General features: G+C 43.7%; 1 protein-coding gene across 1 annotated transcript; it reads right to left on the bottom strand.

The window, feature by feature from the left end:
* Positions 1-911: 911 nt before the first annotated feature.
* T265_02163 (hypothetical protein) lies at positions 912-14,965 on the bottom strand (the record flags this gene model as incomplete). The annotated part of the gene is made up of 2 exons (XM_009166337.1): positions 912-1,722; positions 14,133-14,965. The coding sequence occupies 2 exons, from the start codon at positions 14,963-14,965 to the stop codon at positions 912-914; spliced, it is 1,644 nt and encodes a 547-aa protein (XP_009164601.1).
* Between the last annotated feature and the right edge of the window lie 387 nt (positions 14,966-15,352).

The following is a 15,352-nucleotide window of genomic DNA, read 5'->3' as shown; positions in this document are numbered from 1 at the left end:
ATTCTTCACCGTTACCGTTTGTTATGTCTGTTATCAGCATTGAGTAAAACCCAATAGTACACTTTTACACTGCTTGGGTAAACCTTGCTCCAACCCATCTTATACCTGGATTCGGTGCATTAAATGAAGATTGCTTTTCACTTTTTCTGAAATATTTCGATATCTTTTACATTCCTTGTCCCCCCAAACAATGCAGGCTACTTTTACAAAGAGTAATCATGAACCCTAGGAATTCGATTCCTTGTATAGGGCTTCAGAACGTGTTTTTACTATTTTGGGCTATGGGTTAATTTTTTCAAACATGCTAATATTCTTGGACAGACTACACACACCTACTGATCAACCTGTTTCCCAATTCTCCCGCTCTCTTGTGTACACAGCCCAGGTTCAAAAAATATTTTCACGCTGACACCGTATACTCTAAATGGCATTGAGAACTTGTCAAGCTGAAGAGCAACCCACTGATTTCAGCAACACTGTCAACACTGAAAGGCTGGACTGTCACTGGCAATCAGGACCAGTAGCTGACTTGTAGAGCCCAAAGCTTTTACATCATTTGAGTCAATAGAACACGCGGCATGGAAGGAAGACTATTGGCAGACGAGTTTTTCCGGGGGATCAAATGATACTGGTCAAATCTGCAAACTCCCCGAGTTATCATTTTCATCAAAAGTTTGATGACAATCAAAACTGCCCTCTCTGACCTCAGGAAAGTGATTGATATCTTGCGGTTTCTCGTGTTAAGAAGGAGAACTTTCTTTGTGATGTTGTTTTCAATGGAGGTGCTTATGATGCAACCACTTTAAATCGCCAACTGCCCGGTAAAACAGATTATAAAAAAGCCTTATATTAGATGAAAAGGAGAGATAAATTGTCTGCGCATTGTTAGAACTCAGTCAATAGGGTGGGGGTCAAATGGATTCCGGTCTGTCAGACTCTTCAGTTGATCGTGCCAACAGATAGGCAAAGAGCTTCTTTCCTTCTCTTTCCAACACATGTGTGGCCACAGTTCGGTAACCTTTGGAGAGTAACATATTCCAAAGCTGAAGTAACTGCTGACGTCGCAGGTAATGCCATCGGATGCAGTTTTCATTTTCGGAGTCTATATGCTTGTCTGAGTTGCCTTCTCTGCACTGACATGAATTTGAGATAAACTGCTGCAGCTGTCTAAGAATTCTCAAAGCATTTTGAGGGTCCTCCAAATTTGAAAGCTGAAGGAAACCACTGAATGGAGGACATTGGTCCGTCTCTAACCAAAGACATCCACCAGGTTTTTTCAACCCATTGGAATCGACTAAATTCTTCTGGAGAGTGCCAAAAACTAGCCCGTTCTTTAAAGAGCACTGCGGAGTGGACCGATCGACGTATTCTTTACTTAGTCTTCTATCTTCCAAAACTTGTCGCCGCTTCTCAAGGGGACCATTATTTTTTACATTCGCCTCAAGAAGCATTGTCCGCTTCCGATTCTGGCTGACAGTCCGTCTTTCTGAAATTTTCTGTAGGGCAACCAACATTTCTTGTAGTTCGTAATGCTTAGCCTCTTCAACCAACTGGTCAAACTCCACGAATCCATCGTCGAGGTTAAGTAGGCCGGTCCTCAGGAAGTTCAGAACATGACGAAATAATGCTCCATCGCGATCAATAAAATAGTGCTGTTTCATCGTATCCAATACTATTGGAATAGAACCATTGAACATGCGACCCAAACGCGAGTGAGGATATCTGTTGGGTAAAATAAAACAGAGAAACAACATAGTTGGCTTTTCTACGGGTGATGTTTGGGGCGAGATTTAATAAATACATCAGATAAAAATGCAGTCTGGTTCATTACGAACTAATAATTGTTATCCAATGATGAGCTGTTCCAAAGGAGATCCTTGGTTAATTTCCACTGGTAGATGACCTTTTTCAATTAGACACACAACTGTTAAGTAAAGTAGAGGAGACCAAACAAAAGTAACAAAAAGTAACTCTCGAAGAATGGTCTCTCACTTGGGAAATCCCGCTAGCGGGGCAGTCAGCCCGTTCCACAAGAACACCAATGAAAGCGAATTCTCAAGCAAATGGACAAACTGGACTGGACAACTGTTTGCTGTAATATGAAAAACGATAAGCGCATGGATAACTACTCATCAGAGAGGTGAAGCATCTGTTCATCGAAAGGCTTTCTACTATTTTGCACAGAAAAAATCTTTTTTTGGGAAAGTGTGTTGTTGTTCATAGTCGATTTTTATTTTTCTTGTTTCCCAATCCAAACTGTATGAAGTGGCTGAATCATAGTTCACTCACAACAGGGAGTGCCGTCCTCTACAGCAGTAACCCCAAGGGTTGAGACTTTGGCAACTACTCATGTGGTCTGGGCAGAAATGAAAAAAATACATCACCTTCAGTCTTTTTGTTCATCGCCAATTCATTGATTTCCACTTCACTAAACTGTCAAACCACTGAACTTCCGCCCTTCCACTTTTAGTTAATCAACCATCAAATTTTTGATTAACAATCTAATCCCGTACACTTTGTTGATCCATAACTTAATCAGGTCTATGAATCCAGTTACTAGTGAGTAGTCGAAATACCCTTGATTTTGGTGACAATCGAGATGGAACCGTCAATCAGTAAGCCATGGGTTTGATAGCTGCCCGCCCACAGACTTGCTAAACCATACGCATCTTGTGCACACGTTGGTTGACGACTGCTCGGTGTCGAGGTTGGAGGCGTGAACTTTGAACTTGAATATTGGGCTATCGGGTCAAGCCGAATCCAACTGACAAGTCTCAATCAAAACGAAGCTCCTGGTGACTTGTTCCTGAGGGGCGAAGGACTTCCACTCCATAGTTTGATGTGTTGGTGATCCTTTTGGAACAATACATAAAATACTGCAATTCTGATATCCCTCGGTGAACTTAGAAGTTCAGGCTGATACAGTATAAATGCACGGATATCCCAGTCTCAAATGACGGTAATCAGTTCTTATTCCACGTGAAAAGTGCAGGATCGATCAATGCTCCGGACATCAACATAACAATAACCACAGTTGGATGACGGAGGTCATCTCACTGCTATTCAGTACGGTCATCATGTGATCTCGTGTAAGCATGTTACGCAAGACCAGGCAAGCAAATAACTTTCACGTCCCCTGGTTAGCTAAATTCGGACACATTCAAAATGGTGGAAATGCATGGCCACTAAGAGGCCCGTATTCGTTTGTGCTCGAATATGCACTGGGGTAACAAGTCACTCAGAACACGTCAAGGTGAAGAGACATTCTGAATCAAGACTTTTTGGTCAATCCACGAAACTTTGGCCAAAGGTATTCTCATTCCTCAAGGGATAGTTACAGATGAAGTGCGGTTGAAAAAACCCCTACCAGTTGATAGTTACTCAGAGTCCCTTTTGCGTAGAGAGTACGCTAAACCAAAGATTGATCCTGTTTATAGTAATCAGAAAGTACACTGCTTGGCTATCACCTTTCAAAGGTGATCCACTATCTGCCAGAATTTGACGCGAATTCGGAAAGCCCTCCAATTTCGCTTCTGTTGCGTATGTCTCAGCTCACTCGGCTGATCACACCGAAATCAGTCCCAAAAGGCAAGACCGTCTATGTCGGTGACGATTAAGTAACTGGTCGGCCTCTCTTTGAAGCAACGGCTGAGGACAATTCGAAATGCCCAACACGCACAAGATGACAACAGCCAATAAATCATAAGTGAATTGCACGGAATCCACATTTGCTGATTGGGGGTGCCACCTAACTAAATGTGATTCACTCGGGCGTCGGCTGTTATCCTCTATCCTTTAACCACGTAAATTCTGATATTCATATTGAGTGAGGTGGAACAATTTGGACTGCTTGGCCGAGACACTAACCTTCAGATTAGGGACATTCCGTTCAGAGCGGTCCTCCCTAGCTGGACTTCCATGTCAGAGAATCAGCTATTTCTGAAAGTAACTTGTTCTACAGTATCCTTTACAGTATCCATTTTTTCCATATAAGACTGGTAGAAGCATATTTTCAGTCCGTCCTGCAGCTAACCTATCCTACCTTGAGACAGTGATCATGCACAGATATTTTGGTGCTTGTGGACTATTGTTTCTAGGCCCCTGGCTGCATTTTTTTGCGTTTTCGGTGGAAAAAATCAGAGGAAGTGCTTGCACTTCGAGATTAATGTCTTCATCCTGCTCCATTCGATGAAAAAGATCCAAGTACCAAGCCTGAGTGTAGGTACCTCAAGTTTTAACTGTCCATGATCCTACGTCAGAAATGTTTTATCTCTGAAGGAGGTGGTGTAAAGGGGTGCAGACAGATAGCAGTTAGTTCAGCGATCCCAGTTGTTGACTGGCAGTGTTCGTTAACTCCGCCCACGCATGTTGACAAGCCAACAGTCTCAAGTACATGGTTGTTTGGTTTAACAGGTACGTTCAGATGTGCAGGGAAGCTAACTACTAGCGAGTAATCAGAATTACATCTAACTTTCCATAATCCTCATGGCGTATGCGCCAAATAAGAAAACCTGAAATACTAAATTTTAAAAAAACGCATCTGCAGTCTTGTAAATATTAGGTCTTCCTAAAGGTGATGAAAAGTGACGAAAACATTCTAAAAATTCATTTCGACTCAATTGCAGAAGTCAATCGAAAACCAACTGAAAATCATCTATGCTTTGCGGAACACTGAGGTCGAGGACCGCTTGGTGTTGAATCTTAAAAAGGTAGATTTTGAGCCTGAACACCAAAACAATCTGGTCTCATTTCATCCGCCTGATCAGCCTCAAACAGGACAAAACTCTGGATGGATTAGCTTTCCGGAACTGACGATTTCTGTGGCCCACACATCACTATTTTTGTTGTCAAAAACACGCTACTCACAAAGTTACTGAAAACTCTTCGATATCCGGCTTTCCTAAGGCTCCTCGGATAGGCGTAGTCTCCGAATGTCCATCACCCTTTATTCTCAACAAACTGTGCGCAACTGGCAGAGTGTGAGCACTTTCAAACGAGAGATTCGAAGAAATCTCTCATTTACGAGAGTCTCCAACTGACACGCTACTACAAAGTTACTGAAAACTCTTCGATATCCGGCTTTCCTAAGGCTCCTCGGATAGGCGTAGTCTCCGAATGTCCATCACCCTTTATTCTCAACAAACTGTGCGCAACTGGCAGAGTGTGAGCACTTTCAAACGAGAGATTCGAAGAAATCTCTCATTTACGAGAGTCTCCAACTGATATGCCCCAAGAAGGGCGCAGCTGGTAAAGAGATCCAGAGAAGTTTCGAACAACCTTATGAGCAAATAGTTATGTTTATAAAATATGCTGTGGTGTTTCTAATACTCTGTCAACTGAAACATGATTCTGCCTTTGTGAAGCACATTCTGTTGAAGAACGTCATAAGTGGGGGATTCAGTTGAGCCTCCCCCATTTACCTATAGGTTGCTTTCTATTCACTTCATCCGTTGACAGCTTTGGTAACAGTACAGTACCACGAAGGTTAGTCACTTACAGCCCAACCGAAAGTTGATCTTTCTACAACAAAAGAGACCATATTACCTTATTTGTAAGTCATTATGGGATCTGTGGAATTCGTGTTCACGTCGCTGTCCTTTGGATAGTACTCCTTACGTCCTGGCACAATTACTCAAGTAACTTCAGACCACAAGGAGAAAGCACCGAAGTCGGGGTTTTCTGTCATTAAAGCTTACCAGCGGTCCATGTCCTTGACCGTGCAAGGGTTCGAACACAGGACTCATTTTTATCCCATCAGAAAGAAAATTAAACTTTGGTACTTTCATTTCCACTGTTATTTATCTGACAGACCACACAGTTTCGTAACTCCAAGGATCAAACAACAATAAGGTAAAGACTCCGGCTTTCACTGTAAATTTCAACAATAAACCAAGGTAAGTTAGGTCGTATCCAGTTTCAACTTCACCAATATTTTTTTGTATTTCTGTGGTTATTATAAATTTGCCTTTTACTTCTTGGTATAAACTTGGCGAAGTCCTCCGTTATGTTCATCCACCATACAGCTCATTCATTTATTCATTCACTCAGTCATTCATTTATCCGGGTGGTCGGATGCAGGAACCGCTAGGGGCCATAACCCAAAGCCACCTGCCCCGCTACCACCCAAATTGTCAGTTGCCCGAAGGTATGCATAGAAGAGGGACAATTAGCTAGTCTAATGAAAATCGGGGCTTGTGTGAAGTAAGCCAAACAACTCCCCTCCAACCCAATCACCCCCATATTCACCCCACTTCTACCACCCCCCTCTCCCATCGATTCTTCTTCAATAGCCTCTAGGATGTTCTGCTTGTTTTCGTGGACAGGATACCGTGTGTGTGTGTGTGTGTGTGTGTGTGTGTGTGTCAATTGAGGACTCGAATGTGTGTATGCAGCACATCCGGTATTGAGCGTAGCCGCTGTGTGCATCCATGCCTATCCCTCCGAATACACCTTCTGACGTACGGGCGCATAAGTAGCTAGACACTGGAAGCCAAGCGCCAAGGTTTAAGTCAGCGTGTCTGATTGCCTGAGGCCAGACATTTGATTAAGCAACCCTCGAGGCAAGTTTGCCCCCACGCGAATTTCAGCACACGCATTTCTTTCGCTGATATTTCACGAAAATAGCACTAGAGAAACAAACAAAACTTCGGTGATTTTTGATGATACCGCTCGTCCAGATGCTGAACAACTCACTTCGAAAAATGTGTGGAGGTAAATCGTACTTGCCGAAATGCACAAATTGCAAACAAATTTGTTTTTTTGCGAGAATCTCTCGCTTATGATGTTCAAAAACAACTGAATGTGCTGCACCAGGCCACCTCATGTTCCAGTTGGTACGATATTCGAGATATCGCGACCTTATGAGTAGTATATTACGATAATACATGCATCGTGAGATCTCGAATGTCATACCAACTGAAACATGAGGCGGCCTGGTGCGGCACATTTAGTTGCTTGGATACACCATAAACGAGTGATTCAGCTAGGTTCCAGGTGAGTCGCTCGTAAAAACCAAATTTGTTTGCAACTGAGTGTACTTCGCTAAGTTCGTGCAATTTGGTTTCAAGTAGAACATAAGGTTAACGAAGACTCGGGGACTGCGCCTACCTGATGAGCCCCAAGAAGGGCGAGACTGGTTCGTGGGCTGTCGAAGACTTTTCAGCAACCTTATGAGTAGTGTATTACGTATAAATCGTACTTGTTTCAAATCTGTTTTTGGGAGTGCACAAGCCTCATCATAGCAGTTCACACATAAACTTACTGCTTCGAAAGAAATTTTTTGATGAGAATTCGACTTGTTTTATAACTTGTAGCAGTAGCCTCCGACCCCCCCCCCCCGGTAGATTGTCAACGGCCAACGGTTATTTCTCATCTAGAGGACTATTCATAAGAACACTACAAGTTTCTATCACTGTATGGCAAAACACAAAAAGTTCGTTGTCGTCCTAATTTTTCACGTGAATTTGTACTGCGATTGTGTCATTTTTCGTAGCTTACTTGGGTAAGACATTTGCATGCCTGAATTTTATTCCCATCTTCACGCCTGGTTGACGCCTCTCAGATACGGTCATTTCCGTCTGTTCACAACTTCACTCACGCGCACTCAATGGCGAGTCTCACCCTTCTGCTCATATCTCTCGTCAGCGAGATCAGACATCCAAACTGGGAATTTTTAAATCACTTGCATGGCTACCATTTCCGGTACAAAGGTTTGCTTATTCCTCTTTAGACCTTTATCTAACTGATCCCGAAGCTGTCCAAACCCAGTTACAGACAGTCCTTTCCACTTAACTGCCTTTCTAGTGGTCTCCGCGAGCAGCAACACTGTGAAGTCTTCAGATATTCGACAACCGTTGTCTCAGCATCATTTTTCGTGTAGGCTGGCGCCGGTGAATACGCTACGAGTTAGTTGAAAAACAGGTGTTTGGTTGTGTAACAGACCTCAGTTGAAGAATGTGCCGAGCGCCAAAAGCTGCGATGGTGTGACCGTGTATTGCGTATTCCGAACCCTCGTTCACCGAAGAGAATGCTGCCCTCGTGCTCATTTCAGAGTGGAGCAAGCAGATAGGTGAACAACCTTTCACCCGGCAGAGGGGTATGATACAAGCTACGGAAATTCTAGAAAGTGTCGGTGCGACTCGCCTTCCAGGATGGAGTCCATGTGGTCCCCACTATGCACGGTTGGAGACGTTGCAAGATTTGGTTGGCAGTCGATAACAATCGCGCCCTTGCAACTTTCTTCCAGTGTCTGTAAGTGTCTAGAGGTGACGGTAATTCGGAGTGATTGTAGAAGGCCAATTCTAAGAACTTTCCCCATATACTTTTAGTCTTTACTTCACAATAAGACTGAATACGTTTTACGGCAGTGGAGCGTCAGTGTTTGAACACTGATGTGCATCGACGACGATGATGATGAAGATGACGATAAACTACCTTCCTTTGCTTTCTGCTCTGAAGTTTTTGTTAATCGTCAGCGGCATTTGCGATAGGAATTTATTGACATCCTGTCGCTCGCAAAGACATAGTGAAATCCATCTGGCAGAGGCAGGTAGACAAACACTGATTTGAAAACTGAGTGGGTTTCAACAAGAGAAGTAAGCTAATCCCAGTCGAATCCCTCATTAATGGCATCCTTCAAATAAATATGCTGTGCAAATAGTTCAGTTGAAACGCAACCCAAGATGCCAAAATATTTTGTTTTACCTGACATACATCAGCTTCATAAGTCACGTCAGGAACACAGGTGTATTTGTAGTTCTATAAGATCCACATAGAGGGTAGTTTTTCTCACAGCGTTACATATTAGATCCGCCTTGACATTTATGTTCCTGTTAAGTAAGCAAATTAATTATCAAACCACCTAACTGCCAAACCCTATTTCAGCATATTCTGTGTTAGACGGATCTCACTGCAACGTGGTATAAAGCCCTGAGATGTTGTCCCATTGTTCATAGGCATGAACCAATTTTCACCCACTGGGTGATGTGGTTGGGTTATTAAACACCGAAAATACGGGAAAAAACTACACCAGCTATTCCTGTCCGGTTATTCCAACCAGACTTGGCACATTTTCTGAAGGCAGTAAGTTGTCCAGACAAAACACATGAACAGAGTGACGTTTTCGAGAAATACACGCATTTGCAAATCGATTTCGTTTTCACACGAGACTTAACTGAATCTCTCGTTTATGATATTCTAGAATTGAATGTGCTGCACACAGGTCGCCTCATGATTCAGTTGGCATGATATACGAGATATCGCAGTATATTTTCACAAAGGAAACTACTCACTAGGTTGCTGAAAACTCTTCGACAGCTCATGACCGACCATAAACGAGAGATTCAGTTGAGTCTCCCGTGAAAACCATATCGATTTGTAAATGAGTGTATTTCTCGAAAACAGTCCAATTTGGGTCCAAGTAGAACATAAGGAGGTTGACGGAAACTCGGGAAGTGCGCCTACCTGATGAGCCCCAAGAAGGGCGAAACCGGTCGTGGGCTGTCGAAGAGTTTTCAGCAACCTTGTGAGTAGTTTCCTTTATGAAAAGTGACGTTTCCTTCAAGGTTGGATTGCATATCGTCATCCGATGAAGGCCATTAATTCATATACAGGCAGTGTTGGGGCTTCCGTTACAGTTCACCGCAACACTGCGTGGATAAGCAGTTGGACTTCTCAGAAAGAGGTGCCCGTTCCAGTAGNCTCAGTACAGGCTGGAGTTCCCTGAAGTTATTGCCCAGCAGGACGACACCATCAGCGTATTCTAAGTAAAAATCGTTCAGATCTAGCACCCTATCGATACCTAACTACCATGTCACCCGAAGGCTGCACGAGGGCTGAGATACTGCAAGGTTGCCCAGGCAGGAGACGTCGAGATGTAGAGGTTGGGTTTGGACCACGGACCTTCTTGTTAGTTAATTCGCGCTCTAACCAGCAAGCCACCTAGCCCACTTGGGTTAAATTTCCACCATTCAGATGCAGCAAGGCAATTATCCTGTATTTTGGAGTTTCCCACCTGCTTCACGTTGAAATTCACTCACATCAAACGCATCGGTCATGAGTAGTCAAGCAATGCCGGTTTCGATGACTCACCGCAGTAGACCAAGCCTCCAGGTAAGCGAACAGCCGCCTCTTTTCGCTCGCCCCTGCAAGACGGGAGTAAGACAAGGCTGTTCGCACAACGGTCTCAGTGAACACGTTTACCCAGACTTTGGCGTATCAGCCTGCCATCATATTTCGGGTCTGGTGGCTTCAGATCTTCCCCCCCCCCTCAGGGTCCAGTTAGAAATTTTATTGTATGAAAATGAAGCACTTCAGGCAATACACAAACCGTTTGACTGATTGAGATGAAGGTTTGGCTGCTTTTGTAAAACTAGGTCTTGTGCGCATTAATGAAAACACAAGCACCCAGGTTCAGGCAGGGAGAAGTTACGAAAGTTTAACCGGACCACAATACCCCAGACAACAGTTTAGGAGTTCTAGTGTTGACCATGAACTGTCACATCTCAAGCTCGCTTCTCGCTAACTGTACATTAACTAATACATTGTGAAGTAAACGCCACACAAGAGACTATCGAACCACGATAAACGAATTTATTCGACTAGACAAACAACTGCAGTGGCACAACTTCGCTTGTTTACTCGGTTGGGTCGTTGTCTCGTAGGCCTACTTTGCCTGCACTCATCGACCAGCTAATACGTCAATCAGACATGACACGTCTCTTGTGATTGGTCGGTTCAATTGTTGCTGCACATCGTTGATTTTGGCCCGGTGTGTCATGCCGATGTAAGGCTGCCGGACATTCGGCCTTCTCCCTTTCTTACATAATCCGGGTTATAACACCATTTCTACAGAAAACGCAAAGGCGCACGAGGACAATCCGTCTACTACGAAAGAATGGACGAAAACGATGAAAAATTCACCTGATATCGAACGGGTTTAGGGGATAGCTCAGGTCTAAAAAGGTTCGCTATACATCCCACTGAAAACACTTGGACCCTAGTAGAACCCTTCAGTATAACCGAGAAAAATACTCAAAATCCTTTGCCGCAATACGTGCGCGAGGGGAAAAACGTTGCATTTGATTAATTATTTTCACATAAAGAATCCCATTGTGAAGACACATCCCTTATTCTAGTGTCCATTATCTAAGTCCTTTCCAGAAAAATGGCAGTGCTTGTTTACTAGACACACACACACACACCTTCAGATGCGTTGAAAAGACCTGTTAGGAGAAGGACCTCATTTTGAAATGAAGACAAAGAACAAAATGACACTAATTCTTACCCCCAAGTTGTCGCTACTGGGTGGTATATATCATAGACTGTTCCTATGAAAAAAAGACCAGTAACCTCACCCAGAGACTCATGAAACTGACCGAACAAAAGCATATAGATTGCCCTATGGTCCATTAAGCTTAGCGGGGGGTTCCTTTTGTCTGGATACACTCACTGTGTCAAATGAGACAGAAAATACAAACTACATGGCATGACTTCTTCTGGAGGTTCTCTCTTTCTATAACGTAACACCAGAGCTTGGTTGACAAGGAAGGCTCATCAGGCCTGTCAATGGAAGTGGCTTATCTCCCAGGAGGAGCCTCTTAGAGGGATTGTCGTGCTTCGCGTCTGCTTCAGCAGTACTGAAAATCTTCAGCTCTGCATACCTCAGGAACCAGCGTTGTCTTGGCTAGCATTAGAAGACTAAATTGTTCGTCCAATAGCGGGGCATATCTGACGAATCTCCCGGCGAAATACAACGATAGTATAGTTTAACATAGGAGTGGAGTGAGACAGTTTGGGGGTCGATGGGATGTGCCATGAGTAACGTAGTTACATGCACCGTTTGTGCACTAAATAGATTGAAGTCAAAAAACTTCGCCTGGCTGGCATCCGCGACCCCCATTCGAATGCATGAATCAGATGGAAGGTGCAATTTTTTACTTGCAAAGTTTGTACTCATTTTCTCAAGCGTTTCATCACCGATCTAGTCTGTGTGGGGTTGAGTGACTGACGATGTCACTGACAATGTTACCTCCGTTGGTGATGAAATGTTTGCAATCTAACTGCCAAGCTTGCCGAACAGACCAGCAAACAAGCAGCGCACTCGAGCTATCTATATTCGGCATTGTCACCAAAGCCTATACTCAGCTCGAAAAACTGTCCATAAACTCACTGAACTCCTTAGTCTCACCAACATAAAAGAACAACGACGCATTCAGCCAACTTACTTAGTCAATCACCATACCCCTAGTTAGACAACCGTGCTATGAATTGAATTAGTCAACCTCAACAGATCTTCGTTGTTTGTGCAATGCAAATCCATTTTGTAACAGACGGCTACAGAATCAGATGGGACACTTCTTCCACCAGCAGCATATTTCAGTTTTGTTCTGTTGTTACCTTAGGCTTTGATTTGTCGGTTGTAAAGAAGATATCACAATCCAAACTTTCAAAAGACAGACTCTTCATGATGATGATGATGATGATGATGATGATGATGATGATGATGATGATGATGATGATGATGATGATGATGATGATGATGATGATGAGGAGGAGGCTGACCAACTCAATGACATTTCAGTTGTGTAGCTGTTAGTTCTGCTTTTTAATTCGTGAATAACCAGCTACGTCTATACCTTAAAAACGCTTCACTGGACGTTACTCAACTCAGCTGAAGCTGCTATATATAAATACCGAAAAGTTCAGTGTAGTGTCGGAAATAATAGAGGCACAGTACTTTGTTGATATTGTTGTTTTCTGCAATCGCAGCTTACATTTTCGGGTCACTCAGTAACCACAGAATGCTGAGCTTTGTTGCCTGGATTCCTCTGAATAGAAGGCTCATGTTGCTGCGATGTCTTCAAATAGCGTTCCAAACAGCATTCAGTCTGGACTGCCGACTAGATAGTCAGTCAGCACACATGACTATGACGTGGAAGTTAATCCAGACTCTGAGGAATTATGCTCGACTACAGGGAGTATGACAGTTCACGATATGTCCTGTCCAGATGCGACTAAATCACAATACAGTCAGTCTCTCCTGGTCATACGGTCGAGCCTTGAAACACTAGCCCGGAGGTTGTGAGTTCGAATCTCCCCGGAGGTTTGTGAGATACGCACTGCAAATTATTCGGCCTAGGTTGGCTCCATTTACAGGACAAAATGTGGGGTAGCATTGACCAATAATAACAATAATGAGTATTAACTAACATTAATCGTTCAGCCGTAGCACCCTAGTTGCCAAGTCACTTGAATCACGAATGATGACCAAACTCTTGCCGGTTTGCCCATGCCTAGACAGAAGCAGTCGCGACGCCGGAGTGGGGTTTGAACCACGGACTTTCCGGTCAGTAAGTTTGCACCTTAACCACTGAACTGGCCCATGTGGCAAATCTGGTATATCAACTGATCTATACCTAAGTTCCTTGTGCAATAGATAGATGCAGTTGTAGGTGACCAGTCAAACAGCTTAGAAGAGTGAAGCAGCGAATGACAAAGGAATAGTGGACCCATTCCAACACCGCGAAAAAGGCATATAATGCCTGATTTGACAACTGGGCGTCTACATAAGTGATTATTTTGGCTTCAGATAGCATTTTGTATCCGTTTTCATTTTCAGCTAGGCTACAGTAAAGAGATACTTCCTTCATACACAGATATATGTATCAGACCTATTCAATTTTCGCAGTTGGTTTCTCCTATATACAATTTCAAGTTGATCGCAATTTCCTGTGGGAGTTAAGCATGTATCCCGTCAGTTCCTTCATTCACTGATGACAGTCTGCGACCCTTTCAAGTCGGGGTCGAAGGCTTCCCCGTAACGAGGTAATGTGGTTGACTGACTCTAATTGGAATAACTGATCACCCAGTTATGTTCCACTTCGAAATGTCTGAAATATCATTTGTGCACAAGTTACAAGGTAAAGCGGCTAAGATCCGTTAATTTTTGAATAGCGTGCCTATCACCAAACAGGTGCGTAATTCGGAACGTGCTCACTGAAGACATTTTTTGTTGGTTTCAACTGGTTTCAACTGTAAGCAATTTGTTATATTGATTGTGTCCTTTTCTACAATCAGCCGGGAAAGAAACAATACCTAAAACCCTCACTCTGACGTCTTTCTGTTCAACTTACTTTGTGAGAGTTTCTAGCGAAGAAGTGTACAATGTTCCTCCCACGTCCACGTGCACGGGTGCTGTGTAGCGTGTAGGAGTAGCTGGTTGTGGAACGCCAAGACTAGTCCAGAGTCGAGGAGATCTTTCTAAGCCTTGAGCTGCCTTCGTTCCGCTAGCCAGCTGCGTCTCTTTCCCAGGGTTTTGGTCCGGTATGCTTGACCAGTGACCATGGGCTTTGTTTTCCGTTGAAACCTTCGGCGCATGAGATGGGCTAATGGGTGTCTTCATTCCCGTTATCGCAGCTTCAATAGTCAAATGTGACGTTGAGGCCTTTCGGATTCTATTAACTTGCGGATACTCATCACTTGTTGGGTGCTGCCTGCTTTCCGCACAGCCAAACTGAGTTTGACACTTCGAATCCTGATTTTGATTTGATACTGTCGAACCATGGAACTTTTGTGAATCATCTTTATATGATATTGATAGGGTGTCGCTATGCTCCGGCGCATTTGACTCAGTGCTTTCCAAGCGCGATTTCTCCGATAAAATATAGAGCTGCGAAAGACACTGGGCGAACTCAGTCAGTGCATCTGAGGGTGATTTTCCACTTTCGCCGAATTCAGTAGTATGCGTGGTTTCAGGAAATGAGGTAAGACAAGTGCCAAGCAAAAGCGGATCGAAGAGTTTTGGGAGAAAGTGGCTGAGAGTTGGGGAACCGAGAAGAGGATACATGTGCAAAAGTGAGTGGGAAGCTGTGGCTGAGGGGACTGGTTGTTGTTCACTTGTGGGGTAGATCTGCTGGCTGGAGTTAGATGAGAAAGTATCCATATTGTCGCCCATGTCATCCGTCATTGATGTTGTAAATAGCTGCAAAGGTAAGAAATTCTGTGAAGTTGCAATATCCAACGGAAGCGCTGTGAATGCAGCTTAGCCGGATTTAGGGTTGAAAGATGACCAGTACACAGTACATAATATGGAGGGAGAAGGTAATACAAGGTTATTCCACCAACTTAACTAGGCTTAACCTATACGCTCATTTGCAAATCAATTTGGTTTTCACGAGATACTCAACTGCGTCTTTCGTTTATGATGTTCTACAAATGAATGTGCTGCACACAGGCCGCCTCATGTTTCAGTTGGCACGATATTCGAGATATCGCAGTATATTTTCATAAAGGAAACTACTCTCTGCTGCGGAAAACTCTTCGACGGCCCACGACCGGTTTCGCCCTTCTTGGG

Source organism: Opisthorchis viverrini (assembly GCF_000715545.1).
Source record: "Opisthorchis viverrini unplaced genomic scaffold opera_v5_25, whole genome shotgun sequence".
Classification (NCBI taxonomy): domain Eukaryota; kingdom Metazoa; phylum Platyhelminthes; class Trematoda; order Opisthorchiida; family Opisthorchiidae; genus Opisthorchis; species Opisthorchis viverrini.
This window is presented reverse-complemented; position numbering and strand designations above follow the sequence as displayed.